Below are 24,518 nucleotides of genomic sequence, written 5' to 3' on the forward strand. Positions count from 1 at the left end.
TCTTCACACTGCTCTACACCGTCTTCTTGTGGCTTTGGAAAAATGCTGTTGCTCTTACAGTACTGCTCCAGCGGTGCTGATTTGGCCCATTACAAGGTGCAAGTTTTAAATGAGTCTTTAACAAATAGCTTGTAAATCACTTTTTTTTTTCCAAATTTTCTGAGAGTAGTGTGACCTGGTTAAAAATATTTAAATGATAAACTTAAGAGAATTCTGAATTTTCTGAAAATAACCCCCCTAAGAAATAAGTTTAAATGCATTAAATTAAATATTTTTAAAGACTAAGCTGTGTTTGCTGACCCTAAACTGTCGTTGGTTTTTAGACTGTTAGAAATGGTGCCATCCAGCCACCTAGGCAGAAGCTGGATTATGGTATTTAGGGTATTTAAATCCTGTATGCATGCTGCTGTTGACATATAGAATAGAAAGAATTAAATGTGTGTTCTATTCAAGAAAAGTCTGAATTTGACCTGTAAATTGTGTGTTTCTTTCGGATGTGAGGAATAAGCACAAAACACTGGAATAACAATTTGTGTCATCTTCTAGTTGCATCTACTATATGCAGGTGTATGTTGGTCTAAAGAGAAATTCTAGTTGTTCATGTTTCATGGGTATAGGCCTGTTTCTCTTAATGGCTACTTTGGCATTTGGGCGAGTGCTGCTCAGCTGTAGGAGATTTGTTTGGTTTGGGGTGCACGGTGGGTTTTTTGTTGTTTGTTCTCTTTTTTTAAATACGTGCCTGGATTAAGGGGTAATATTTTCCTTGCAAGAGAGGCCATGCATACAGTGCCACTGTGGATCTGCGAGATACAGTCCAACCTCCCTCCCCCCCCATATGTAGGGAAATCAATTACATTAAATAAGGTCTGAAAGGGAGCAAGTCTTACATGCAGTTATGCTTGCTTTGTTTCCTTTAAGATACAGTGTTTTAAGGCAAAATCTCTTGCTTAATCTGGAATTTTTCTCACGTAGCTTTTGCATGGGTTTCTGTGGCAGCCTGTGCAAGCTGACTTGTTAGCGGTGGTTTGTGTTTGCGGGGTGGGAGGAGTTGAGCTGTATTTGCTTGTAGCTCCCACAGGTGCACTTTTGGGGTCTGATTTTTCTTTGTCTTGCAGTGCAGGTAAAGGCAGAAACTGTTGTAGTGCAATATTCAGGAAAGGGAGGACAAATGCAGTGGTACTTCCCTGAGGTGAATGTTAACCTGAGCAGAGCGAGGGAAAGTGAAACTCACTCAACACAAACTTCTGAGTCTGGGGAAACTTGCAATGTTATGTTTTGGCCAAAGGTATTTTGGGGCAGGAGGATGTAGGAGACAACGTGTGGTGAGCGAGAAGAGGTGGTCAGGTGTGTCCGATACTGAATGTCAGCGAGCGTCCAGAGAAGTTGTGAGTGTAAAATCTCAGCTCCTCAAAAGTCACTTAAAGACTTTTGCCTACAAATTACACTTCTGTTGATCAATGTTATTTCACTTGTTAGTGTTTATACATTACTAGGATCCTGGTACTGCAGTGGCAGGGCATGGGGAGGAGTGGGGAGAGAAGGGTAAGAAAAGTGTAAAAAGGTCCTGTTACACAGACTTTTCAGTTAAGTACTCTCAGACATGTCCTTGCTAGCAGCAGTTTCCCAAAATGAATATGATTCACAGAACTGTGACAGGAACTACGTCAAAATCAAGCAGTCCTCTAATCATGTGGTCTGTGCATTGCCGGTATGTTTTCTTGCTTGTAGTTTGTACTGTTTCTATCATAAATTCAGAGGAAAAATGAAGATTTTCATTTTAATTCCCGTTTCATTTGAACAATTAAGTTTTAACATCAATAATCTCTCCCCTGTTATTCTGAAGAGCCACTTGAAAGGGGACTAATATAAAAATAGTCAGTACAAGTGACCCCGTTGTTCTTTTCAATATGTACTTTAGTAGTGCAGAAATAATGGATGCTGTGCAGGGGCATCATAAGATTTTTCTATTAAAGCGCTCATGTGAAACTTTCTCTTCCCACGATTGCTGCAGTCGAGTGCCACTTGTTTGAGAGTATGCCATTGTAACTGTATCGTTTGATTACAGGGAAAAATGTGGTTGTCTCATGTCATTCTTTTCCTGTGACTGATACGATTATTTTAAAATACAGGTTTTTAGCCTTTGAATATGACAACTATTTTCAGGTTATTCCATGCCCTGCAGAAATACAAATGTATTTTATTGAGGAAAACCTAATGTCATGATGCGCATGCGGTTTTATTTTTTTCAGAGTTAGTTGCCTATGCCTTTTCCAATTGGTGGGGTCCTAATTTCAATGTAAGCACATCATTGTTGGGCCCGCTTGAGAGGGAGAGTGAATTTTGTTTTGTTGTTCTTAGGCCTATGGTTGCGAACAGGTTGCGAAAAGAAGATTTGGAAGTTTGTACGGTGTTGCGACTTTGTTGTAAGATGTCCTTATACCTTATTATGACTGCATATATGAAGTCTTTCTTTGCTACTTTGCAAGTCCTTTCCCAAGTCTGATTTTCTACAGTATCATGATTGTATTTTCTTTTGCTAGCAGTAATGACAATTTGCATCTTTTCTTACAGTGCTGATAGCCAAAAGCAGTATCATATCACTAATTATTGCAGTACTATTAGCTGCTCATTCAAAATGTTCAATGAGGATTTTAGGTAGGAATTGATTTTCTTCCCTTATTTTCTGGCCAGTTTAATCTTCCCAGGGTCATCAGTGTCTGTCTTGGAGGGTCTTTGTCCCCTGTTTGAGGCTGAAGCTCTAGGAGTAGGAATAAGAGGATACCTCCTCAACCCACTACACCTTCACTTACTCCCCTCCTGTTTCCTGAGCAATCTGGAAAGGGAGCAAAGATGCCAACTGTCTAGGCAATCTGGCAGGGCAGGACCAGGCTGTGCAGGCTAATCTAGTGGTGAGGATAAGCCTGTCAGTATGATAATATCAGCTCCTAAACATTTATGCAATGTTTGTCATCAACGAATTTTAAATGATGATGTTACCAAGGTATCAGAAAATCAAGCATTGATGTGGGGGCTCTCTGCATAGCATGGGTCATGCTGCAGGCTGGCCTGGGTTACATGTAACTCTCCTCTGGCTGAGATGAGAGAAAGGCAGTTGGTAAATGAGCCAAGGTTCACCTAAGGCTGAAGGACTATGTTTACTCCAAGGTGGACTAGGCAAAATTTGAGTAAACAACACTGTTCAAGGAACAGCGCTTTCCTACTGGACATAACTATGCAAGGTGCAGATTGACAGCTGCTCTGAGCAGTGTATTTGTTTTCTAGTATTTGCTGAATTTGTCATGATAAACTAATATTCAAGGAAAAAAATAAGTTAATCTCTTTTTTAATTTATGCTATTTGAAGTGGCTTGAATTAAATGTTTGCTGCTTTTGTGTTTTGCAGACTTCTCAAAGCCAACTCTAGCAAAGAGAAAGAGTTGTGTTTCTGCCAGCCAGACCCAGTCTCCAGTGCTGGTACCCCTGATGGCAGTTTGTACAACCCTCTGAAACCTGCCAAGCTGGACACCACAGCTTTGCACGACTGCACTTTGGCCACCACTGTGCCTCCTTCGGAGTTGTCGAACCATGCAGTTCTAGCCTGTGACACAGGCATTCATGAAGAACATTATGTAAGTGAAGCAGTGGAAGATGATGTGCGAGACTGCAGAGAGTACAGAGATGCCTGCACCATTACCGGTAAGCAATAAAGCCTTTTATGTTGGGAAGGATATGGAGCTGTGTTGTTAAGCTGTTGGTTAGGTGTCTTACTCATGGATGGTACTGCTGCTCTTCTGCACAGTCTTTCTTGTTAGACCAACTGAGAGTCTGGAATAAGGAGGAAAAAAAATAACTGCAGCTTGAAATGATGGAATGGTTGTCCTAGTGCTCACTGTAATTGATTTATGTAATCAAATTATGTTGATACACGAATAGCTTTGCACAAGAAGGCTGTAGGAGGAACAGCAGGTAGCATCCGGTGTTTTGGCTATCCACCTCTGCTTTTCAAAACTGTTCCAGTTTTGCTCATGAGTTCTGGAACCGTAATAGTTAATGCATAAAACAGCTTGTTCTGCATGCTTGTATGAAAGGCTGAGTGTCTGTATTACAGAGTTCGTACGAATAAATGGAATATGTGTTTAAACATGGTATTTAAAATAGAATTCAGTTCTTAATGATTTGGTCAGTTGACCCAATTTTCCTGTGTTTGAATAATCACAGTAACTCAATTTAGTCACTGATACGGCCATCAAATGACAGGCAGTTTCCATTCCAGATGCATGGTTTGGCTGAGCTGTGAGGCAGCTTCTAGCTTAAAGGTTGCTTGGAGCTGTGACCTTGTCAGTCCCAAGGTCTTTAGGGAGTGTTTGGCGATTCAGCTGAGTTCTCAGCAGGGCAAAATGAGAAGACTGAAGAAAAACACATTGGGGCCCTGCTAACTGGTTGCCAGATATTTTTGGAATGTAGGGGTCAAAGATAATTAATTTTTGACCATCAGTAAGTACTTTCATAGTATGCTTTACCTTAGTTCTGCCCAGCTGCTGTGTAATTGTTAAAGACTGATCCTCTGAAAATGGGATATGTTGCATATCCCTCTTCCCTACACTCCAGTGATGAAAGAAAGAAGAGTATACATACATAGGCACTACTGAGGAACAGGATGGGAATGTAACAATTATTACTTGAAGTGGTGGGTCTGAGGATAAAAATGAGTCAGTACAGGGAACACTGTTTTGAATAGAGAAAGAGGCTTACAATGCCTACTTACGTGTTGCAGAGGAAACTAGTGACGAAGTTAGGCAGAACTTCAGGTGACAAAGTAAGACTTTGGCTAGAATTTGGCTTTATTCCTTGTAAAGTGTGTGTGTGTGGTTTTTTTTTTTTTTTTGCCGTTAATTTACCTACATTTACCTTCTGGAATTTTCTACGCATGCTATTTTACCCTTCTCTATTTCCATTCTTTTTAACACAATTAAATAATTATTGTTTTAATTGGGGGGGGGGGGTGGAGGGAGGAAAGGAAAGGGAGAGGTGAAGGAAAACGCTGTGGACTCAGGAGTTGCTTGCCAAGCCCAATTGCTTCACTGCACATCTGAAGACCAGGTGGGGCAAGGAGAATGAATTTCCAGCTGTTGGGAAAGCTCAATGATTTTCACCTTGAGAAGCAAAGTAACAGAAGTCACTTCCAGCTAGGCACATTTCTACATCAAATAAATGTTCTATTAACAGAAACTAACTCCTCCTCCCTCCTCCCTTGTATAATGTTCTGATCTGTTGAGTGGTTAGCTTATAATCTGGACGCTCATTTTTGATTGCCTTCTAGATATTTGACTGGTAAGTAGACTGGAAACTCCAGGCATAACATAGATGTATTCCTGGTGGCATATATTGATTTCTTCGCCCTCCCCCCCCATCCCCTCATCTCCCTCCACACACAAGTCCTTTGCAGAAGGACCTTTCCTGCTAGTTGTGCTGTTAATAATCTTGTCTTCTCCCTTCTGCTCTGCAAGCAAGCAGCAAGATGTTAATATTTATTTTTCTATTTCTGAATACATGCCTGAACAACCCACTTCTTCCATGATTCTTCTTGATTACAGTTCCATAAAAGGCAAGATGAACTCTGTCTTCCTTTCTTTTTATTTTTCCAAGTAATTTTTTTTAAGTTGAAGTCAATGCATGTTTTCCTACCTCGCATTCTTCCAGGCATGATGTACTTTCTGAATTTTTCTTGCTTGTTTGTCAGCCAAATGTGGTTTGATTCTGTAATGTTGTTTTCGATGATCAGCTGTTCTGCAGCAATAAGTTCGTACTGTATGTGGCCTAGAGGCAAGATGGTAAGACTTGCAGTAGAAATAGCTTTCTTCTTTGGAAATGCATTATTCTGAGTTACAACTCCTCATTTTGCTCTTTAGATGTCAAATAGCCTAGACCAAGAGTTTGGAATTGTTCTCATATTTGCACTGCAAAAATCTCTACTTTGTCAGATGGAAAAATGGAGCACTTTTGGCATACAGTGTGCTCACTCAAAACAAGAAAAAAGAGGGATATTCATAGGGGAAAAGGAGGATTGTATGAAATTTTAATACGAAGACTTTGATGTGTAGGCCTGACTGACAGGTCAGCAATATTTGCACTTTGAACTGCTCAATGAAAAAGAAGTTGCTCATATCAGGTCTGTATACATTGTCAAGGCTCGTCCTAAATCGGATACGCTCAAATGCAGCAGTCAGGGTAATCTGTTTTTTTCTATTCAAAGATCCAGATGTTGTAAAAGTAGTCTTCAAAAATTCTTGTAAACACCTGCTTGAGCACTGTCAAACAAACCTGGGAAACTGAGTCGTGGTGCCGTCTGGTGATGCTTGCTGAAGCATAACCACCTAGTGACAGTGAAATTCAAGTTAACTGTGATGTGACTTAAGCCTAAGAACTGCTTTTTAGATTTTCAAGAAAAAAAGCCATTGGTGCTCAAAGAATTAAATATATTTTTTGGTCTGTTTGGCTTGTTGCTGGCAGTAGGTAGGCATTTGAGCGTGCTCCGTCGGCAGCGCTCGTGTTCGGCCCGGCTGGGGCCTGGCCACGGGTGCGTTACGCGGGCCGATTGTTCCGGGCGCGTTTTCCCGGGTACAGGGCTAGCTTCGACATTTCCTGTCCCCAAACCACCCCCGAGCTGTGCCTGTGCAAACTTCTCTGGGACTGCAGCTTGAGCTGTTTTTAGGGAACTGGTCTGCATCTCCTCCTCCTTCTCTCCCTGTCCCTGCTGCCCCTTGTGGGAGAGGGGAGCTGGGGCAGCTAGGTCACACCGTTTCGTGGCCTGAAAACAGTTTTGCTGGTGTGACTGAGGGACTGAGTGGCGCAAGAGGGGCCTGGGTGACAAACAGGAGTGAGATGAAAGGAGAAGCTTCCCTAAGCCAGTGTAACCACTAAGTGGGGGTCAGCACCCTTACATACTTCTTACCCACCAAGTTTAGTAGCAAACAAGCCTGTGGTTGCTGAAAGTGAAGTGTTGTGTATGCGAAAATATATGATTCTGAATTTGTGCTGACTAATTTGAGCACAGGGAGGCAAATTAAATGGGGCTAGAGGAGCCATTTCTCAGAAGAATGTATTTTGAGAATATTTGAAGAGGAGTTATCGGAAAAAAAAAAAAAGCCTTTATTGGTGCATCACTTTTCAGTGTAGTCTAATTTATTGAGTTTCTATTGCTGCCACTTGAGGAACTCCTAGAGGCAAATAGGGTGGGCAGCATTAGACTCCAGGTCTGAGGACAGCAGGGCCAGCACTGTATCACATAGAAATGGCACTCTGCTATGTGTGGGTTTTGCACTTACGTCATCCCAGTAGTTTCTTCCTTCAAGCTTTTCTTTTTCTTGCCCCTTACCATTTATCTGAGAATGTAAAGATACAAATTCGGATGTAGCACCATCTAGTGTAGCTTTGCTAGAAAGGGAAACAGAGTGCCTTTGGAGATTTCTGTGCCTGCGCTGTAATTGCATTGTGGACTTGGATGCATTTACTCAGGTATTGATGGGAGAAACACCTGCTGGAGGGGCGAACTTCGAACTTCCTCCTCTCTTTTGTTTGTCTTCCTACTTTTTTTTTTTTTTTTTTTTTTTTTTTAAAAAAAAAGAGGAAGGACTATAATCTTGACCCATTCAAGAGTACTGCTACTAAGTGTCGGTTGCTGAATGCTCCGATTCTGTGAATTGTAAAAGCTTCTTAGCCTGGTTGCCTTTTCCTTGTCTATCAGCTGCTGTCAGACTCATACTGTCCTGTCTGAAGTGGACAGTGCAATAGGCATGGAGCTCTGAAATGCTGTTGCAATACAGATTTTCTCTTCTGGCACCCAAACATGTATCACAATTCATTTTGCACTTTCTTTTTCTTTGTTTCACTTAAAATGTTCCTAACATAGTAACATTATGCATTTTCAGTCTGTTAACTTTCAGACTGCTTTCTCATGTCTGAAGACTATTTGTAATGGCTTTGGCATGGCATGCTTGGTAATTCAAGAGCTAACTGTTTAATATGCTGTGCAAGATTCCTTCATCCTTCTCTGAAAAAGGAGAGAATGAGGGGACTGTGATTTTAAATTGTCCAGCTCCTTCATTAGTTTTCATGATTTATTAGTTCATTACACTAATTACTCTTTCTGCATGTCAGGGATGTGTTCTTTGGCTGTCACTTATTCTCGGCAATTCCCTGAGGATTCTTGGGAAACTTTTTGCAAAGATAGCCTGTTCTGTGAGTTTATTTTATTTTTTAACCTTCATGTACTTTGGGGGCTGACAGCATTGACCAATAATTATAGCATCTTTCTCTTACTGTGAAGCATAACAGCATTTCCTAGCAATAAAAACTTTTTGGAGAGAGAAGTTTTTTTTCTCTGGGTTTTCTGTGTCCCCCACCCTGAGCTGCCTCCCTTTCAGTCTTTAATTCTCTTCTCATATGAAATAGCGCTTCTGTTCTCTTCTGTCAAATCTACCGCTCTTCATAGCAAAGCTGGCTAGTTTTGATGACTGATTCTAAAGAGAACTGGCACAATTTAGCAGTTTTCTGCAGACACGTAAAGAGTATTTCTAAGGCCTGGAGGATTTATGCTTCTGTTCCCTCTTCTACCTCCTTCTCCTGCTGCCTCCTTCCTGCCCCTCAGTGGCATCTAAGGTGCATGCTTTTGTTCAAAAGGCTGAATTTCTAATTTTCTGGTTTCTAGCCTGACAAAGCAGACCATGCCAAGATAGCTCCTAAAAGATTCTGATGATGCAGGTTGTTACTAGAATGCTTTGCTCTTATAATGTAGGAGATGAGAAAATCTGGTATTGCTGGCTGTCCTGCTCTGGATGACTGAGATAGCAGGCCTCATGCTTGGTATGCTGAGCCTGCTGAGCAGGGCGCTGTGTGGGGTTTGGTAGAGGCTGAGTGGTAGTTCTGCTATAAGCCTCTTAAAGGGTTCCCAAAGCATTGATAGAATAGTAACAACTTTGGATTACTTCTGTCCATTTGAACCTCTGAGTTCTGTTATGACTACTTTTCTCTTTTTTCATGGGTATTCCCTGTACAGACTAAACACTGCTTCCTTTTTCAGTTGCTATCTTGGAGTATCTCTTCCCAATTTTTCCTCAATTTCTGGATTTGAGAGAAGAGGTACAGGATCATTGCTTGATGGAGCTGTTCAATTTGTAACTCAAACCAGCAATGTAAGAAATGCACTCATGGGTCAGACCAGAGGTCCGTTTGCGACTGCAGCAGTGGCAATAGCAGGTACAAGCATAGGGGAGCAAATGAGTCCAGCCACTCTCAGTGGTCTGTTCTCAGCATATGTATCCCCATCATCCAGAACTGTTGTACTAGGGATACAGAGGGTACGTCCCTGCCTACCTCTTTTCACGTCCATTTGTTGTTGGGCACTGTTGTCCATGACTCTGTCTAATCCCTTTTTGAACCTGCTCGTTCTGTCTGTTTGCACAGTCACTGGCGGTAACAATTTCCAGGTTCTTAACTGCAGTGTATAGTGGTACTTGCACAGATTTCCTGTTGGTTTCTGTAAGTATTTATTACTTCTAGCTATGCAGGATGTGGTGAATATCAGTTCTTCATTCACCTTGGCCACCGCCTTTATGCTTTTGAAAAACCTCTCTTGTATTCACACCCTAGCCTTCTCCTCTCCTGCCTTCTTTAGCGTTTTCTTGAAATGAAGTTTGAGAACCTAGGCTCTTACACACTCCAGCTACTCCGCTATTGCTGTTGCAAGCCTCATTCCATAAAATTGATTTTAATTTTGGTCTCTTCTCCTTCTATAAACAGCTATTGCTAAATTCTGAGTGCTTTTTCTTTCTCTAAAGCTTCTCCGATACTCTAGTAGTGTTAGAAAAAGAGGTCTCTGAGCATGACTACAACCATACTCTGAGTCTGGCTTTAATTCTGTGTAGCATACCATAACAAAATGATCTTGTTTTCTATGCCTGCTACAGCATTACTTCAATTTGAATTTTCTGACTGGCTTTTGCCATGTTATTCATGAACTTCTCTCACTTCACAGCTTCTCTCACTTATCTCTCACTTCTCTCACTTATCTTCATTCTACTTCACCACAGTCATTTTTTAGCTCTCTCTCTTTACCAGTAACTTGCAATGTTTTTCCTGATACCACTCCTGTGACAGCTTGTTACACTACATCTTAATGCTTATCCCAGGCATACTCTGCCTTTTATCCTTTTAAGACTGTAGGGTTTGTTTTGTTTGTTTTTACCCCAAAGCAGTATTCTGCTGCTACTGCTATGCTACTTACTTGTTCAGCACTCTTGCTGACTTATACTCCCCTTTCTAGTAGGATATATTAGGATTTTTAGTGCAAACTGTCAATTCTTGAGACAACATGAAAGCTACTGTGGATATTACCACAATCCAGTGTGACATCTTTTACTGCACTTCTAGATTTCCCTCATTTTGGGATGTATACTGAATGTGTAATTTACTTGGAATGGGAGCTACAAGTATTCGTCATTGTTTCGGGTTTGTGCTTCGGAGAACATATTTCAAAGACCACGTGGCTGTGAAACAGCAGTGAAAGATTAATAAGCTACATTTGGGTGTTGGTGATTTCAAATATGTGAAAATGCGTGTATTTCCATATTTTTCCTGTATAACCTGCAAACTGAGTGTAGCTTTATCTTTTCCTCAATTTACATGTATGTGTACATCATAAAACAAAAATATCTTCCATTAAAGTCAGTATCTGTAAAGAACAAGGTACATAAGCAAAAATTAAGAATAGATTATGACAATACTTAAGTTTCATTGACAGCCATCTTTTAGGAGCTGGTAGTCGCATTTTGTGGGTGGGCTGAACAGCAAGCAACAACAGGACAATTGTTTTTCAGGGTTTTACATACTCTGACTTATCAATGGCTTTCTTTCTCTTTTTGAGACACATTCTCAGTCTGTCTGTGCTGCTGAGGTCTGGAAGATGCTAATGGTTAATGAATGTGTTTTGTTCTTACTGCTGCTAAACAGTGTGTTGCCAGTATGCATTTGATAGATGAATAGCTTTTGTTCTTGCTCTAAAAGAATGGCCTTTGGTGGTGATGTTTCCTTTTATTTTCTATTTAATGTAAAAAGAAATGCATGAATATGATTGCATTTGCCTACACTGGAAACATTTTCATCCTGAAGCAAAATTCACTTAAATTGATGACATAACTTACTGTAGGGATGTACTAATTTGATGACTCCCCATCACCAAGATTTCTCTTAGCTTTTTAATACCCAACAGGAATGTGTGTGTGAGATGACATCAAAGTAGGGAGATTTTAACCTAACAAATAACATAGTGTTAAGAGGATGTTCCTCACAGAAAAACTGCAGTTTTCAGAGATTCTGCTATTATGTTAGATTTTGCCTTCCCTATTTTGTCCCCATCTTTATCTGGAGGGTTTTTTTTGCAGCTAAGCCGAATTTTCCCCAGCTTGTCTCTTTGAAATGCTTTCAATCACCAAATTTAAGTAGAATTTCAATCGCTGAACTTAAGCAGAATTCCCTCTGTTACCAGAGAAGGTAACATGTTGGAAGTAAAGTGTTTTGTGCACCCCAAAATGCAGATGTAGGCTGAGCCCTGGGACATGTATGGGTGCCATGGCTTGTCCATCCCACAGAGAGGCTTGGCCAGTACCTACTGTGGCAAAACTGGAAACTGGAGCAACAACATGGGATTTTTTCTTCCAGTTCTCTTGGCAGCTTGGTCAGTGTAGTGATTTTTTTTTTCCTTTTTTCCCCCTGTCCCTCCTGGGCAGTAATATTTTTGTGGATGATACTGAATGATCTAGTCCTTCATACCAGTTCTTCTTTGTAGTAGGAGAGTTATGATATGTCCTGTATTATACTTCCTCCTTGCACTTACAACCACACACTTAATTTGGAGGAAGAGGAGAATTTCTTTTCCAGTGATGAAGCTGGACTTGTTCTCTAGAGGTGTTAGCTACTGAAGTCTTTTCCGCTCCAGTTCCAGTGCCTGCCCTTGTAAGTGCATGTTTGTTTGAATTAAAATATCAAATGTCAGATTGCTGAAGTGACACATGGCGTTACCTAGAGAATATAACAAGAATCCCTGTTTGGGTGCTTTTTTGGCCATGGGCTAGATTTCTTGTCTAGCATTCCTGTTCTGAGATTCAGTGTGCCTACCCAGCTACCATAAATACTGCCTGCCTTTCCTACGATGCCCCACCTATACAAGGTGGGAAGTTCAGCTGCTATCTCTATGTTCGAGATAAATGGCTATGAGCGGCACTTGAATTACAGGTCAGCAGTAGCATTGCTGTGGCAGCTCGGTATGGGAACACCTGAGGTTGATGCAGGATGTTTTTATTTTCCCATGGAAGACTGAATTGTGTTCAGTATTTTCCATGGTTAGAAAAACCACTAGATAACCAGCTTGAAAGGGTGGCAAGACTTGCCACTTCCAAAATCCTGTCCTATGAGTCAAGTTACAGAAGCTGCCATGGCTGTTTGAAGAGATCGAACTTTAAAGGTATGAGGCACCCTTCTTACTGCAGAGTTTCTCTTTCTGCTATTTGACTTTAAAGCCAGCAGTGAGAGGCTTTTGACAATTCGATACGCTAAGGGCATTTTTCCCTTTGGGCAGGTTAGTGAGTTGAGAGGAAAGTAAATTTTCTTTTTATTAGGAATTATTTCCTTTGTGTTGTCTCAGAAGCTAATCGCACCCTGTACGTTAAAACACACACCATGTACATAGTAATTCCAGGGTATCTGCAAGCCCTTATTACAGTTTTCCACAACATGTCCATCTTGGAACTGAAGCTCAGTAGGAGCATGAGGAGTCCTGGCTTTTGGCATATTCTGTGTATGTACAGACTAATTGTTGGCTAAATAGTGTCCAGGAAATACTTGTAATTCTGGACCCCAGACTGTATTTAATGTACATCTCTGTGAGCCCACAGAGCTTAAATAATGAGTAATTACAGGCTATATTTCCCTCTACAGTGCACTAGCAAGCAGCCTGCTTGCAAAGCTGAAGTTTCCCATGTATCTTCTGCGTTTCATTTTTATGTAGGTCTGTTCACTGCTATAGTGAACAGCTCACCCCATGATTGTCTAAGCTGAAAGTAAGTACTGGAAAACTAAGCTGTCGGACTGCTTCACCCAGCTGGGAAGTACCTGCTGGCTCAGCAGGCAGGAAAAGACCACCTGGAGAACGCCTAGGCACTCGGCTCGTGGCCTGACCAGAGCAGGCAATCCTGGGGCAGTCAGGGCGTCTTGCCTGGTTGTCACGCTATATTGGGTGACCTTTCTCTGAAGGAATCTCCAGAAGTTTCCCAGCCCAATGGAATGGGACTTTTGAACATTATGGAGTTGCATATTCCCCTCCTGGTTTAAAAATAGGGGGATGCAGAGAACTCTGAGATTCATAAATTGGGGGGGGGACATTTCCTACGTGGAAGCTTACATTTTCTACTATTTTTGCGTGAAGATGCAACTATTACAGAATCTTATGTCATTTTATATAAAGTATGCAGGATTTTACAAGTGGTAGTGAGCCTGGGATTCAGAGAAGGAACGCAGACTCTGTTTTGGTTTTTAATTCACATTTTCTGTGTGTGTGCACACGTGCTGCAAAAATAGCAGTCAGAATTCACTGGTATTTAAGAACAAATAACCCTCAGTGATGAACTTTAATTTCTTCCATTGCATGTGGCTGGACTTTAGCCTTCATGCAGCAGTCCTGCTCTGCAGCAAAGTTTTCTCTTACCTGATAGGGAGCTGGCACTGGAACTGACCTTTCTCAGGTAGTGTGTGCTTTTTAATTTAATTATTTATTTTAATCCATTATTTATTGTCCAGCTGTTTTCAGAGTTTTGAATTTCTCTGTTTAAAACTTGCTTTGGAGAGTTAAGTGTCGAAGGGGAGTAGGGGGGAAGGGAGGAGAAGATGCGGGGACCGAGAGCCAGGGAGGAGAGTAGGCAGATCCGTAAAGTGCGGGAATAGGTTTCTCCACTCTTCCTGTTTTTCCAGAGATTTTCCTTTTTTTTCCTCATTTGTTTTTTCTTCCATGCTCTTACCTACTGCTTTTTCCTCAACTGCCTTGAAAGAATGTGACAATTTATGAAATTAATTCTGTTGTAGGACATGCAGGAATCTGTCCAAGAGTGACTACTGAGCCCCCTGTTTGAGAGAGGGGGGATTTAGGCAGCCCGCTGCCAGCTGTGGGCTGAGAGGTGGGCAACGTAGCGGAGCCTCCTGAGGAGGCGTTCAGGCTGGGTGATGCAGCCCTGCTGACCAGAACTGTTACTTTTGAAAGTTGTCGAGCAGCCCAGTAGTGGACGAAAGCCGTACCTAAAGTAGAGTGGTGGTTCTGCTGCGCACACCGCTTCCATACAGCTGTTTGTTTCCTTAGCGCAGGCACCTGAGGGCAGCTCAGCTGCTTCAAGCTGCCTGCGGGGTGTCTGTCTGCCTCCATCAGGTCCAAGAGGCTGGAGCACAGCGCTCCAGGAACAGTACAGTTTCTGAGTAGTTTTCATAAAACCTGTCTCCTTTTTCCTTGCCCGCACTGTCTTGTCTGTTCTTGAGCACAGCCCTGAACACAGCTGGGATTATGGAGAATTTCCTTCGTGGGTTTTGCTCCAATTATGGCAGTGTGAGTTTGTGCTTGGTGCCTGATCCTGACTCTTGTCCTGGTGTCCAGGCAAAGAGCAACGTCTTGAGAGAAACTCAGCCCTGCAACTTTTTCTGGAGTGTTTTACAAAGGCCCAAAAGCTCAAGCTGGTGAGTACTGGAGCAGGTTAGTTCTGCTGAGCCATTGGTGTCGTGCATACGAAAAGACAGTAACAGCCCTCTTTTAATTGACATGTGGACAACATTTTTTTTTTCCCCCAGGCTTACAGGAATTGGGTAATAAGACCCTTCTTGCACCAGGTGGCAGTATCTACCACTAGGAGGTTCTGCAGTAACTCCTCACCCTTTAACCTTGAAAGGGGAGCCTCTACTTGAAAGCAAACCAGTAAAACTATAAAGATTCAGGATGATTTAGACCACAATCCAGACAGTCCAAATATAAATATTTATATCTTCCATACATTAGTGTAATTTCATGGCTAGCTATGCTTTTTCTGAAAACCCGTGGAGATACCAGGCTTTAAAGCACGCTTTGAAATTTGTAGACTTTCTGTCCTAGTTTCTTCCTTTTTGTTTTAGGCTTATTTTCTCTGGATTTGTCACAACTTTTATATGAAATGGATACAGGAAGTTGAAGAGGTGCTCCCTGTTTATCAGACAAGCTGAGTTTTGTTCCTACAGTAGGGAAAGCTGTCTGCGTTGGTGGCTATCCACTCATAACTGTCTGCTACTGTGGGTTGCAGACCGAACTAACCTTTTATCATGCTGTTACTTTCTTGAGCAAATTAAGCTTTGAGGACCCCTCACCAGGGAGTTCTGCAATAAACAGGTGAGACCCAAAAGCCTTGTTAGGGAATGGAGTATGGCAGATGGACTGCATAGGTGACTGTTGTGTGGAATAGGATCCACATATCTGTCTGCATGGGGTTCCCCCTTCCCTCCATCACTTTTTCTCATGCATCTCATCCATAATTAAGTCATAAGTTTTCTCTTATCTCTGTACTTGCTTATATCCCCCTTCTCTATTATTAATTACCAACTTCAGCTCAAAGTGAGGTTGAATTGCTTGGTCATGAGGTGCTGGCCTAGTTCCTCCCATCAAAATAGCAATGACAGCTAAATATATATTGAACACTGCATGGAAAGTTATTTAATATATTGCATGGTTGAATGGATGCAGGAGAAAGTGCACTAGGCAACAGTCCCCTACACAGTCTCTTGTGATCTATGTGACGTTAGGTGCACAGAGGGAGAAGAGGTTGTGTGTCTTTGTAGTCAGTTCTCATTGTTTTAGACCACTCAATCTGTTTTCTATTTGAAAAGTGAGTTCTTGCTCACTTGTCAGCAGAGGAGGGGTTTGAGTGTGCATCCCAAAAATAACCAAGGGTAATCCTATCCTCATATGGTTACCCTAAAAAAAAAATATGTTCCCTCTCCCTAAAAGATGGTCAGTGATTCTTCCTCTCCATCCGCACCTGGGAACAGGATACTCAAATTGACTGATGTTAAAGGCCTGATTTTCAGAAAGCACCCTTTCTTTGAAAATCTGAGCCTCTTTAAGGTGATTTAAATTGACCTTCCCAAACGAGAGAACATCCTATATGTTTTATGAACTGGTAGATGTTAAGAGCCAAGTTTAATGGAATTGCATGTGCGGAAACCTCTTTGTACCCCTGTTGTGCACTCTCCCCTTAACCTTCTTTTATCCCTTGCCAGTAGGTGTGAGTCGCTATTCTGTTCACCACTGCTTTCTGTTGAATTGGGTCCAAGTGGGTTTGTTGCTTTTTAATTAAAAAAATCTTGCAGATTTAGTTGAACTCAGAGCTTCTTGGAACTTTTCAGGGCAAGGGAAAAAGCAATTGATTTCTCTTCTGTCTGGTGTTCAGCTTGGATTATGTGCCCTTTCTGTTTCACTGCTCAGTGGGTGATGTCTTTCAAGGCTCACTGAGGCCAGAATAGTACCAGAAGAAAAAATTTCTGTCAATAGATTAGCAACAGAAGGAAGACAAGCATGTAGAGGTTCTGATACTTAATGGTGAAGGGATCAAACAACAGGTAATACAGGGAAAAACTGGAGAGAGGAAAAAATGTCATCTCCATTTCAGTCTCCACAAAGTCTCATATCTCCAGAAAGGAAAGTTAACTTAGTGTGCTTAATCTATTTTTAGATGGATAAGGGAAGTTTATTAGGAGAGAGGGAGAAGATGAAATAAAGTCCAAGGTATTCAGTCCAGCAAATCTAATAATAATAATAATAAAAAAAAGCCTCTGGGAAAATGTAAACGAGTTAAAACAATCAGTGAGCCATTAGTCACTGTCTTAAAGCAGTTGGGAGAGGCTGGAGAGGTTTCATAGGTGCAGAGAAAATGCACCAGTGAATGCCAGCCAATATGTGGAAAGGTGTGGAACAAACTAATAAACAATCTGTTGATAATTACCCAACAGATACTGAAGTAGTAAGAAAAAATGCAGAAGATACCTCAACTGAATTGTTTTGCCCAGTTTGGAATCTTATTTATTGAAGGAGAGGATTAGAAATGGAAGCAGCAAAATTATTCATTTTTAAACCAAACTCTTTGAGATTCAAAATTATCTTGTTTGGAAAACATACAGGGAGAGAGGAAGAATAATTACAGAGATTCCTAAAGAGCAAACTGAGCAGCATCTCCTTTATCATCCTAGGAGTAGGGCATGGAGAAATGTATTTCACACCACAAAGTGGTGAGGTGGCTGTTCATGCACGTGCATTTCTTTTTGTATATATCTAGCCATATTTGAACTATCAAGAGAGCAAAGCAGTAGAACATATTACCTGCAAAAAAAGCATAGGGAGGGAGAACAGAATTAACAAACTTCGTTTATATAGAGTTACTTCTGTGAAGTGCCAAAAGCTTCAGACTTCTGCAGAGTACAAGAGAGAAATCTCTTCTCTCTTAACTTTTATTTTTAAAAGCAGAGCTTCTAATGACCCAAACACTTTATTTAGAATCATGAATTCAAAATTCCTCAGGTGGAGACATTTAACTAATTAAATTGACTGTAATTTGCTTGTAAAAGTTCTTCTGTTTTGCTTAGGATGTACAGGAAGCTGCAAGTTCAAAATGCAGACTCAGTATTTCTGTAGTTTAACAGAGACATCTATAAAGATTCGGCTCAACTATATTTTACTATATCATTAATATAAATGCTTAATCTATTTGGGATTAAAGATGTATCATTAATATAAATGCTTAATCTATTTGGGATTAAAGTCTTATATTTAACTCAATAAAATGAAGTTACCATATAGGACAAGAGGAAGCAGCAACAGCTTTATGCCTTGGATGAAATCTTAGACTTCAGTGAACTTAATCATATAACATAAAAGATGCTTCAGGTATTTGGATATTTCTGATTAAAATTGCAAAAACTACTGTCTGGAAGCATTGTCAGGGTCTTCCATAAAATCTAACTGATGCCTCAGGATGGGGGGGTGGCATTACTCTGCTCTATACATAACTGCAAGCGCCTGCCCCTCAGAAAAGGGAGGGGACGGAAAGTCTAAGGGGAAACTGCGTAATTGTAGCACTGAGAATATTTCCGTGATTTAAATGCTATACTAACATTTTGTCATAGACAATGTGTCCTGTTTTTCTAAATCACCTTTTAAAAAGGTAATTACATCAGAGCCTGATTCTCTTTCCTGCTGGTATACAAACTTTAAAATCACAATAGAAGTTAATGACAACAACATCAAACTAAGTTGTCTTTCCAGTTACTCATCTATTTATTTATTTATTTATTTCAACTCTTGGGTCTTCTGAATTGCTCAGAAGCACTCAGGATTTGTTATATGATAGGGAAGAAAAAATATTCTGGTTGACTCATTCTGCAATAAATCTCATCTGTCCTTTGCATTCACATGATTTTCTTTTCTGTGGTAAAGTTGTATGAATTTCTTTTAAGAGTTTGTGTATATATTTTTGTGTGTGTGTATTTGTGTGTGTGTGTGTGTATATATACATATGTATTCTTTTTCCTCCTAAAATTTTGGTGGCAATGCCTCTTGCATTTCCATTTTTGTTACATTTTATGACATGGGAAGCTAGTTTACTTTACACAAAATTATTTGCTTAAAGCTTCCTCTTTCCATTCTTAAAGTCAGTCCATTTCTTTTGGAAAATTATCTAAAAGCAGAGAGAATTTAAAAGTTGGAATTTTTCAGAAATTTTACTTTTCCCCATTCTTAAGATCACTGCCTCAGTTTGATTTTTTTTTTTTCCTCTTGTGAAAACACATTTTGGCCAAAAGAAAGAAAAAACATCAATGTTTTGATAAGCTGTATGTGGTTGGGGGAACGAAGCATGGAGCCAAGCGGCCCGGTGGCAGATCAGCAGGCTGTGGCACATTGTTGTAGCTTGTTATCGTTACAGCAATTACAAGCTTCTCTTGCAAACTTCTTAGAATTAAAAAGAAGAAAAAAAATCTGTGTGATGTTGTGTGTAGTATGTTTGGCTAGATACTAAAAGTTTGGGAGGGTTACCAGAGTGTTCTAGTTCCCGCTTTTGATTTACTAGTGTACGCACTACAAGCAAAGTAGCTTGTAGTCAGCGCAGGCTCTGCCCATTCATACTGGGCGTTTCTTTGTGTGGAGTTTTTTGTAAAATGTTTCCTGAGCAATAAGCATCGACAATGCTGTTGGGCTGTCCTATGTATTTGAAATGAGATGATTAGGGAGTGCATCCAGCTATATTTGGCTTTAGCGAGTAAAGGATATAGGCAGGAGATGCATGGTCTGAGTTGAGCTTCCTATCTCTGCTCTGTAGCCCCATAGGGCAGTAACATTCTTGCCATCCTCAATGCTTAGGGTGCTGCTTCTGGCCATGTAACTACTCAGTTGGACAAAAATTAATTCCAGTAGCTTGTAGGTCTGCATCACTACTATAATAACAAGAGCTGGGCACAGGCCCATCCACAACACCCGTTGGGGGAGGATGGGGGGCCCCAGTGGGGCAGCAGGCAGAAGATGTGTGAGTGGGGGTCCCATGTGAGCCTGATCAGGGCTATGAAGACCTATGCATGTACTCAGGGCACTGACAGTCTTCACTGTTCACTGTGCAGTGAGCTTTAGCAACGCTTCTAAGAATTATGACACTGGCTAAAGATAGAACTGTATTGTACAGCATGAGAGCAGCCTCTCTGTGCTCACTCATGCAAATAGGTTTAGCTTATCTTTTTTTGTGTGGCTTTCCACCATCAGGGTGGAAAATGATTTTCTTTACTTTGAACTGGAATTTCTTACATTAAAACTTGTCCATTGCCTCTTGTGCTAAATAAATTGCAGCATTTTTGCTGTTGTTAATGGCCATAGAATCGTAGAATTGGTAAGGTTGGAAGGGACCTCTGGAGATCATCTAGACCAACCCTCAAATGAGTGGCCTATCTGTTGCCATTTTTAAAATTGTGTGGGAATTTGATATTCTTCTGAACATGAAGGGGTTAATGTCTCAGAATGCAGCCGGAAATGTTTCGGCTGGTGCTCTAAAAGTTCTTGCAGCCAGCTTTACCAGTTCATCTTGGTTTAAACTATGATTCTCTGCTATTCAATCCTGGATTTTTTTTTTTTCTTTCCTCTTGAGAAAAGTCTACCAGCAGCAAAGGCAGAATATAGTGCCACTGGAATGTGGTCAAAAGCCGAGTCAAGGACAAGTGCGAAGCATACAAACTAAAAACAGTCTGCTAGGTAGCATTGCAAATGTAAATTCCTATATGAGCTAATTCATTCTCCATACCCAGGTTGCTCTGTTTTAGCCATCACTCGCTGTTTTTTTTTTTTTTTTTTTCTTCCTCCCTTTATTCCTCAACTGATGAGTCCCTGTGTTCCTAGGAGCCTGCCCTCATATTTTGTGCTAGTAAATATCTCATTTTCAGATAATTTAGGCTAGTCATACCTTCTAAACCAACTAATAATGTGCTGTTCTTGGTGCAGCAGCAACTTTCTTGTGTAGAAAGTTCTTGGTAATAAAAAAGAAACTCGATTTTAACTAACTAACTGGCTGTCTCCTCCCTGTCTTTCCTCAGATGTGTGCAATAGTACCGATCTTCCTGAAGTTGAAATCATCAGTCTGCTGGAAGAACAGCTGCCTCATTACAAGCTAAGAGCTGATACAATCTATGGTTATGACCACGACGACTGGCTTCATACGCCTCTCATTTCTCCTGATGCCAATATTGACTTAACAACTGAGCAAATAGAAGAGACCTTGAAATACTTCCGTAAGTCAGAAGTTCACAAACTGTACTGAAAATTGAGTAAAATAGCACCATTTTTGGTACCTTCACTGAAACATATGCACAGTTTGTTATAAATGCGAGAAGCAAGAGAACTACCTGCTATTTATTGCTTTCTTCAAGTCTGTGATGGATAGAGAACAAAGGAAGGACTTAGTCAAAACAGCAGTTGCATTTGTAATCTGTGCATGTGCAGCTCCACCTTATTTAGTATCATAGCCTTTAAATTTAGTCACCCTTGGTCGTAAAGTAAGAAACTTGGTTATGTTTTGGTTTGTAGGAGGGAGGCTCTGGGAAAAATCTGAAAGCACCTAGATTTTAAATTCTCTAACAGTTCAACTTCTAGTTGACTGGAAATTCTCTTACTCCTTAGATTTGAATATTTCTGGTAATACACACTTAAGCGTGTATGTTTATGATCATGTATAATTTTATAATAAACATATATAATCATAGCCTAAGCACATGAAAATGATACCTCCCTGATTCAGACTTAACTTGTGAATTTTAAATGTTTGACTAATGGAGAAAGTGAAGAGACATTGCTTCATTTCTGTATGAAAACTAAATGTATATTAAAACTTTCTGCTTAAATCAGAACTTGTATGAAAGGGAAAGCAAAGCAGACATGACTTAGAAACTATTTTTAATTTTCAACTAAATTGCTATTAGTGAAACATCACTCTCTTGTGTGTGAACTCTCAAGCAAAAGACTGCAATTTCTACATCTATAAAACGTAGAAAGGTTAAACCCATCGTTTTTATATGTTTGTTTTGAATGTGTCCTCTGACACATTGCACTGTTGTCTGATGCCACTGTGTGCCACCATCACTACATGAAGTTAAATCATTCTTAAAGGCTTAAGCTGCAGGACAAAAACTTGTGAAAACCTCTCTGTCAAGAACCAAACTGAGCATTTAATTCAGATGGTTTTTCTGTTTGTTTTTTCTCTGCTTGAGTCTCCAGATTCCCCTTATCTTGACTGGCTTCATGTTTCTCTGATTTCTTCTTTTGTGGGTGCTGATTTAGCTGTGCAAGTAGACTTCTGTGATTTGTTCTCCATTTGTTGATTTATCAAGCAATTTATGGTTAAAGGTTTCTTCCATTTTCTATGGTTTCACATGACATTGCAATTTGATTGCGCTTCTGAATTAACTGGATGTTAAAATAGTCTGCAGAACATCAAGCCTATAGATTATGTACTAAAAATGTAGTATAGGTCTACAATACTAGTAGTTTTATATAGATTATAGTAGTAGATAGATTTTAGGTAGACTTAATGAGGCACTGTGGAACTCAACAGGGATGAATTACTCAACACAAACCTTTGGAAAAACAGCTTATTTGTGTTGTGAAGTACCTGGAGAATTAACTTGGTAAGAAGCAAAGCTGGTACTGAAAAGCATTAAGAGTATGCAGTACTGAGTACTGACTTGAATGCTTCAGTAAAAGAGCCATTAAATATTTTTGTAGACAACCTAACTGTGCTTTTTCTTATATTCTGGTAGGAATAATGGGAAATGTGGAGAGCAGGGGGAAAGCTGATCTATGGAATCAATTGTACCTACAGTTTTATATCAGTCCATTCATGCTGTTATAATACTGGCACAAGATGGCTTAAAGAAACCTTATGAAATGTCAGGTTCCCAAAGTCTTAGTAGCTGGATTAGCCCTGTCTTGTCCAGAAGTTTGTTTATGTGGGAGGACTGTCGCACTGAGCACAGAAAGGATGTTCTGCTGATGGTGCAAAGTGGGCAAAAATCTGTGTGGAAGCATCCCAGCTCTTTTGGCCGAGATGCTGGTGGGGCTTGCCACTTGTAGCTGTGCGTGGCTTTTGGGAGCAGATACAAAATCAGGCTACCTACAGCAGAGAATTAGGTAGCAGTAGCTGCCTGAAATTGTGTTTTCTCAAACAATTTTGTCTAACTTTTAGCTCATGACCATAATGACTGCACATGTAGAAGTGTAATTTTTGCCCCAACGTATGTTTTCAGCTTTCACTGGAGTTAACTGCTTAAAGAGGAGGAACTGAGCAAGAAGAACTCCTATAAAGAAAAGTAGATTCCTTATTGCTTCTGTACAGGCAGTTGTGTCTAGACAGTATTTTAAGAAGTTTAAAATAAGCAAATTTGAACTGATAGCCTGGAAACTGAGATCTCTTGTAGTGCCTGTGTTCAATTATCCTGGACAAGTTAGGTAATACATGGGAGAGTGCAAGGTCAACATTGGCATGTTTGGAAATTAACATTCATTGCTTTACAAAAAAGTAACTGTCAAAATAAAAATATTTTAAGCTTACTGGTACAAAAGGCCAGTGAATAGTACCATCACCGCACCGGAGTGTATTCTGGAGCTAGCAACTGCTTGCACTACGGCACATTTTTGGCGTAGCAATTTGGGGCAGCCCTCTTGTACCTGTTCAGTTTCTCTATTTGAAAACCCCTTGACCAGAAGGTGACCAAATCCTGGAACCTCTCTGTTGAAAAAGTTCTAGCACAAACTCAGTTTTTTGAATACTGGAAATTTGTTTGTGTGTTGTAAGACATCTGCAGATACAGTTAAATTTGACAACTTTCGCTTTTGTTGCATATTTGGACTCGGTATTTGTCAGCTTCCAAATCATGATATTATATGAATAAGAGTTCAGAAGTCACCTCAAGGGAAAGATATATTCCTGTTTTATTTAGGAAATGTTCACAGATTGAGAAACACTGGACAGAGCAATGTCTGTGCATGCAGTATGCATCCTTAGTATATGTAAATACTACATCTTTGCAAGGCTTCTTGTCATTTATGTAGAGAGATTACTGCATCGTGCTTATCAGGAATAGCAATATTTTGTAATGTCATCTCAGCACGCCAGTTAAGATGCAGCTGCGTAGGTTGGAAATAATCTGTATGGTAACAAGATGAGTCTTGCAGCATAATTCCCTGCCTTAATGATATTCAGACACCTAGCTTGAACAACTGGAGCTAGTCCTGGAATTAGGAAAGAGAAACACTTCCATCTTCCATTGGTCATAATTTCATTTCCTTCCCCCCCCCCACCCTTATTTAAAAAATAATTTTAAAAAGGCATCTGAGATGGATTTTTTGGTAATTGAGAATAACTCTTTTCCTGTCATCTGCTGGAGGTTTGGAATATGTTCGTGTCCTGGTATCATATGCAATGACTTTCTAACTTCTGACCTGACTGTACTGTTATCCGTATCTCCAGCTTTGTCCTGACTGATTTTGTAAGCTTCTGGACAAGGCAGATTTCTGAACCTTTGAATCCTACTGCTGGATTACTTTAAAAAAATTAAAAAGACTTTTTCTGAAGGTCCATAGAAGAAAGAGGAAAGTAGGATTTTCTGAAAGGGAGGAGGAATATATATACATATACATGATCAAGTGTATGTTCATACAGATAAATGTACAATTTGATTGATTTTTTTTCCTAGAATAATTTTAAAATACCATGACAAGATTTTAAATCTCTACTCAGTAATTCCTCAAATGGCTTCCTAATAAAGTCTTGTAAAGTGCCCTGAAGTTGGGTTAAAAAAATACATACATTTTTGACTATATCAAAACTATGAAATAAACTGGTTTTGAAAGTAAATGCCTCTCAAACTGAAGTATCTTTT

General features: G+C 40.2%; 1 protein-coding gene across 1 annotated transcript in view; it reads left to right on the plus strand.

Annotated features, from left to right (window-relative positions):
• Window positions 1-24,518, plus strand: part of TRAK1 (trafficking kinesin protein 1) — a 109,707-nt gene that overhangs the window by 19,457 nt on the left and 65,732 nt on the right. The window contains exons 2-3 of the mRNA XM_062569463.1: window positions 3,403-3,695; window positions 20,679-20,873. Coding sequence (XP_062425447.1) covers window positions 3,403-3,695; window positions 20,679-20,873 — 488 coding nt within the window. The remainder of the gene's footprint in view (window positions 1-3,402; window positions 3,696-20,678; window positions 20,874-24,518) is intronic.

Source organism: Rhea pennata, chromosome 2 (assembly GCF_028389875.1).
Source record: "Rhea pennata isolate bPtePen1 chromosome 2, bPtePen1.pri, whole genome shotgun sequence".
Taxonomy (NCBI): domain Eukaryota; kingdom Metazoa; phylum Chordata; class Aves; order Rheiformes; family Rheidae; genus Rhea; species Rhea pennata.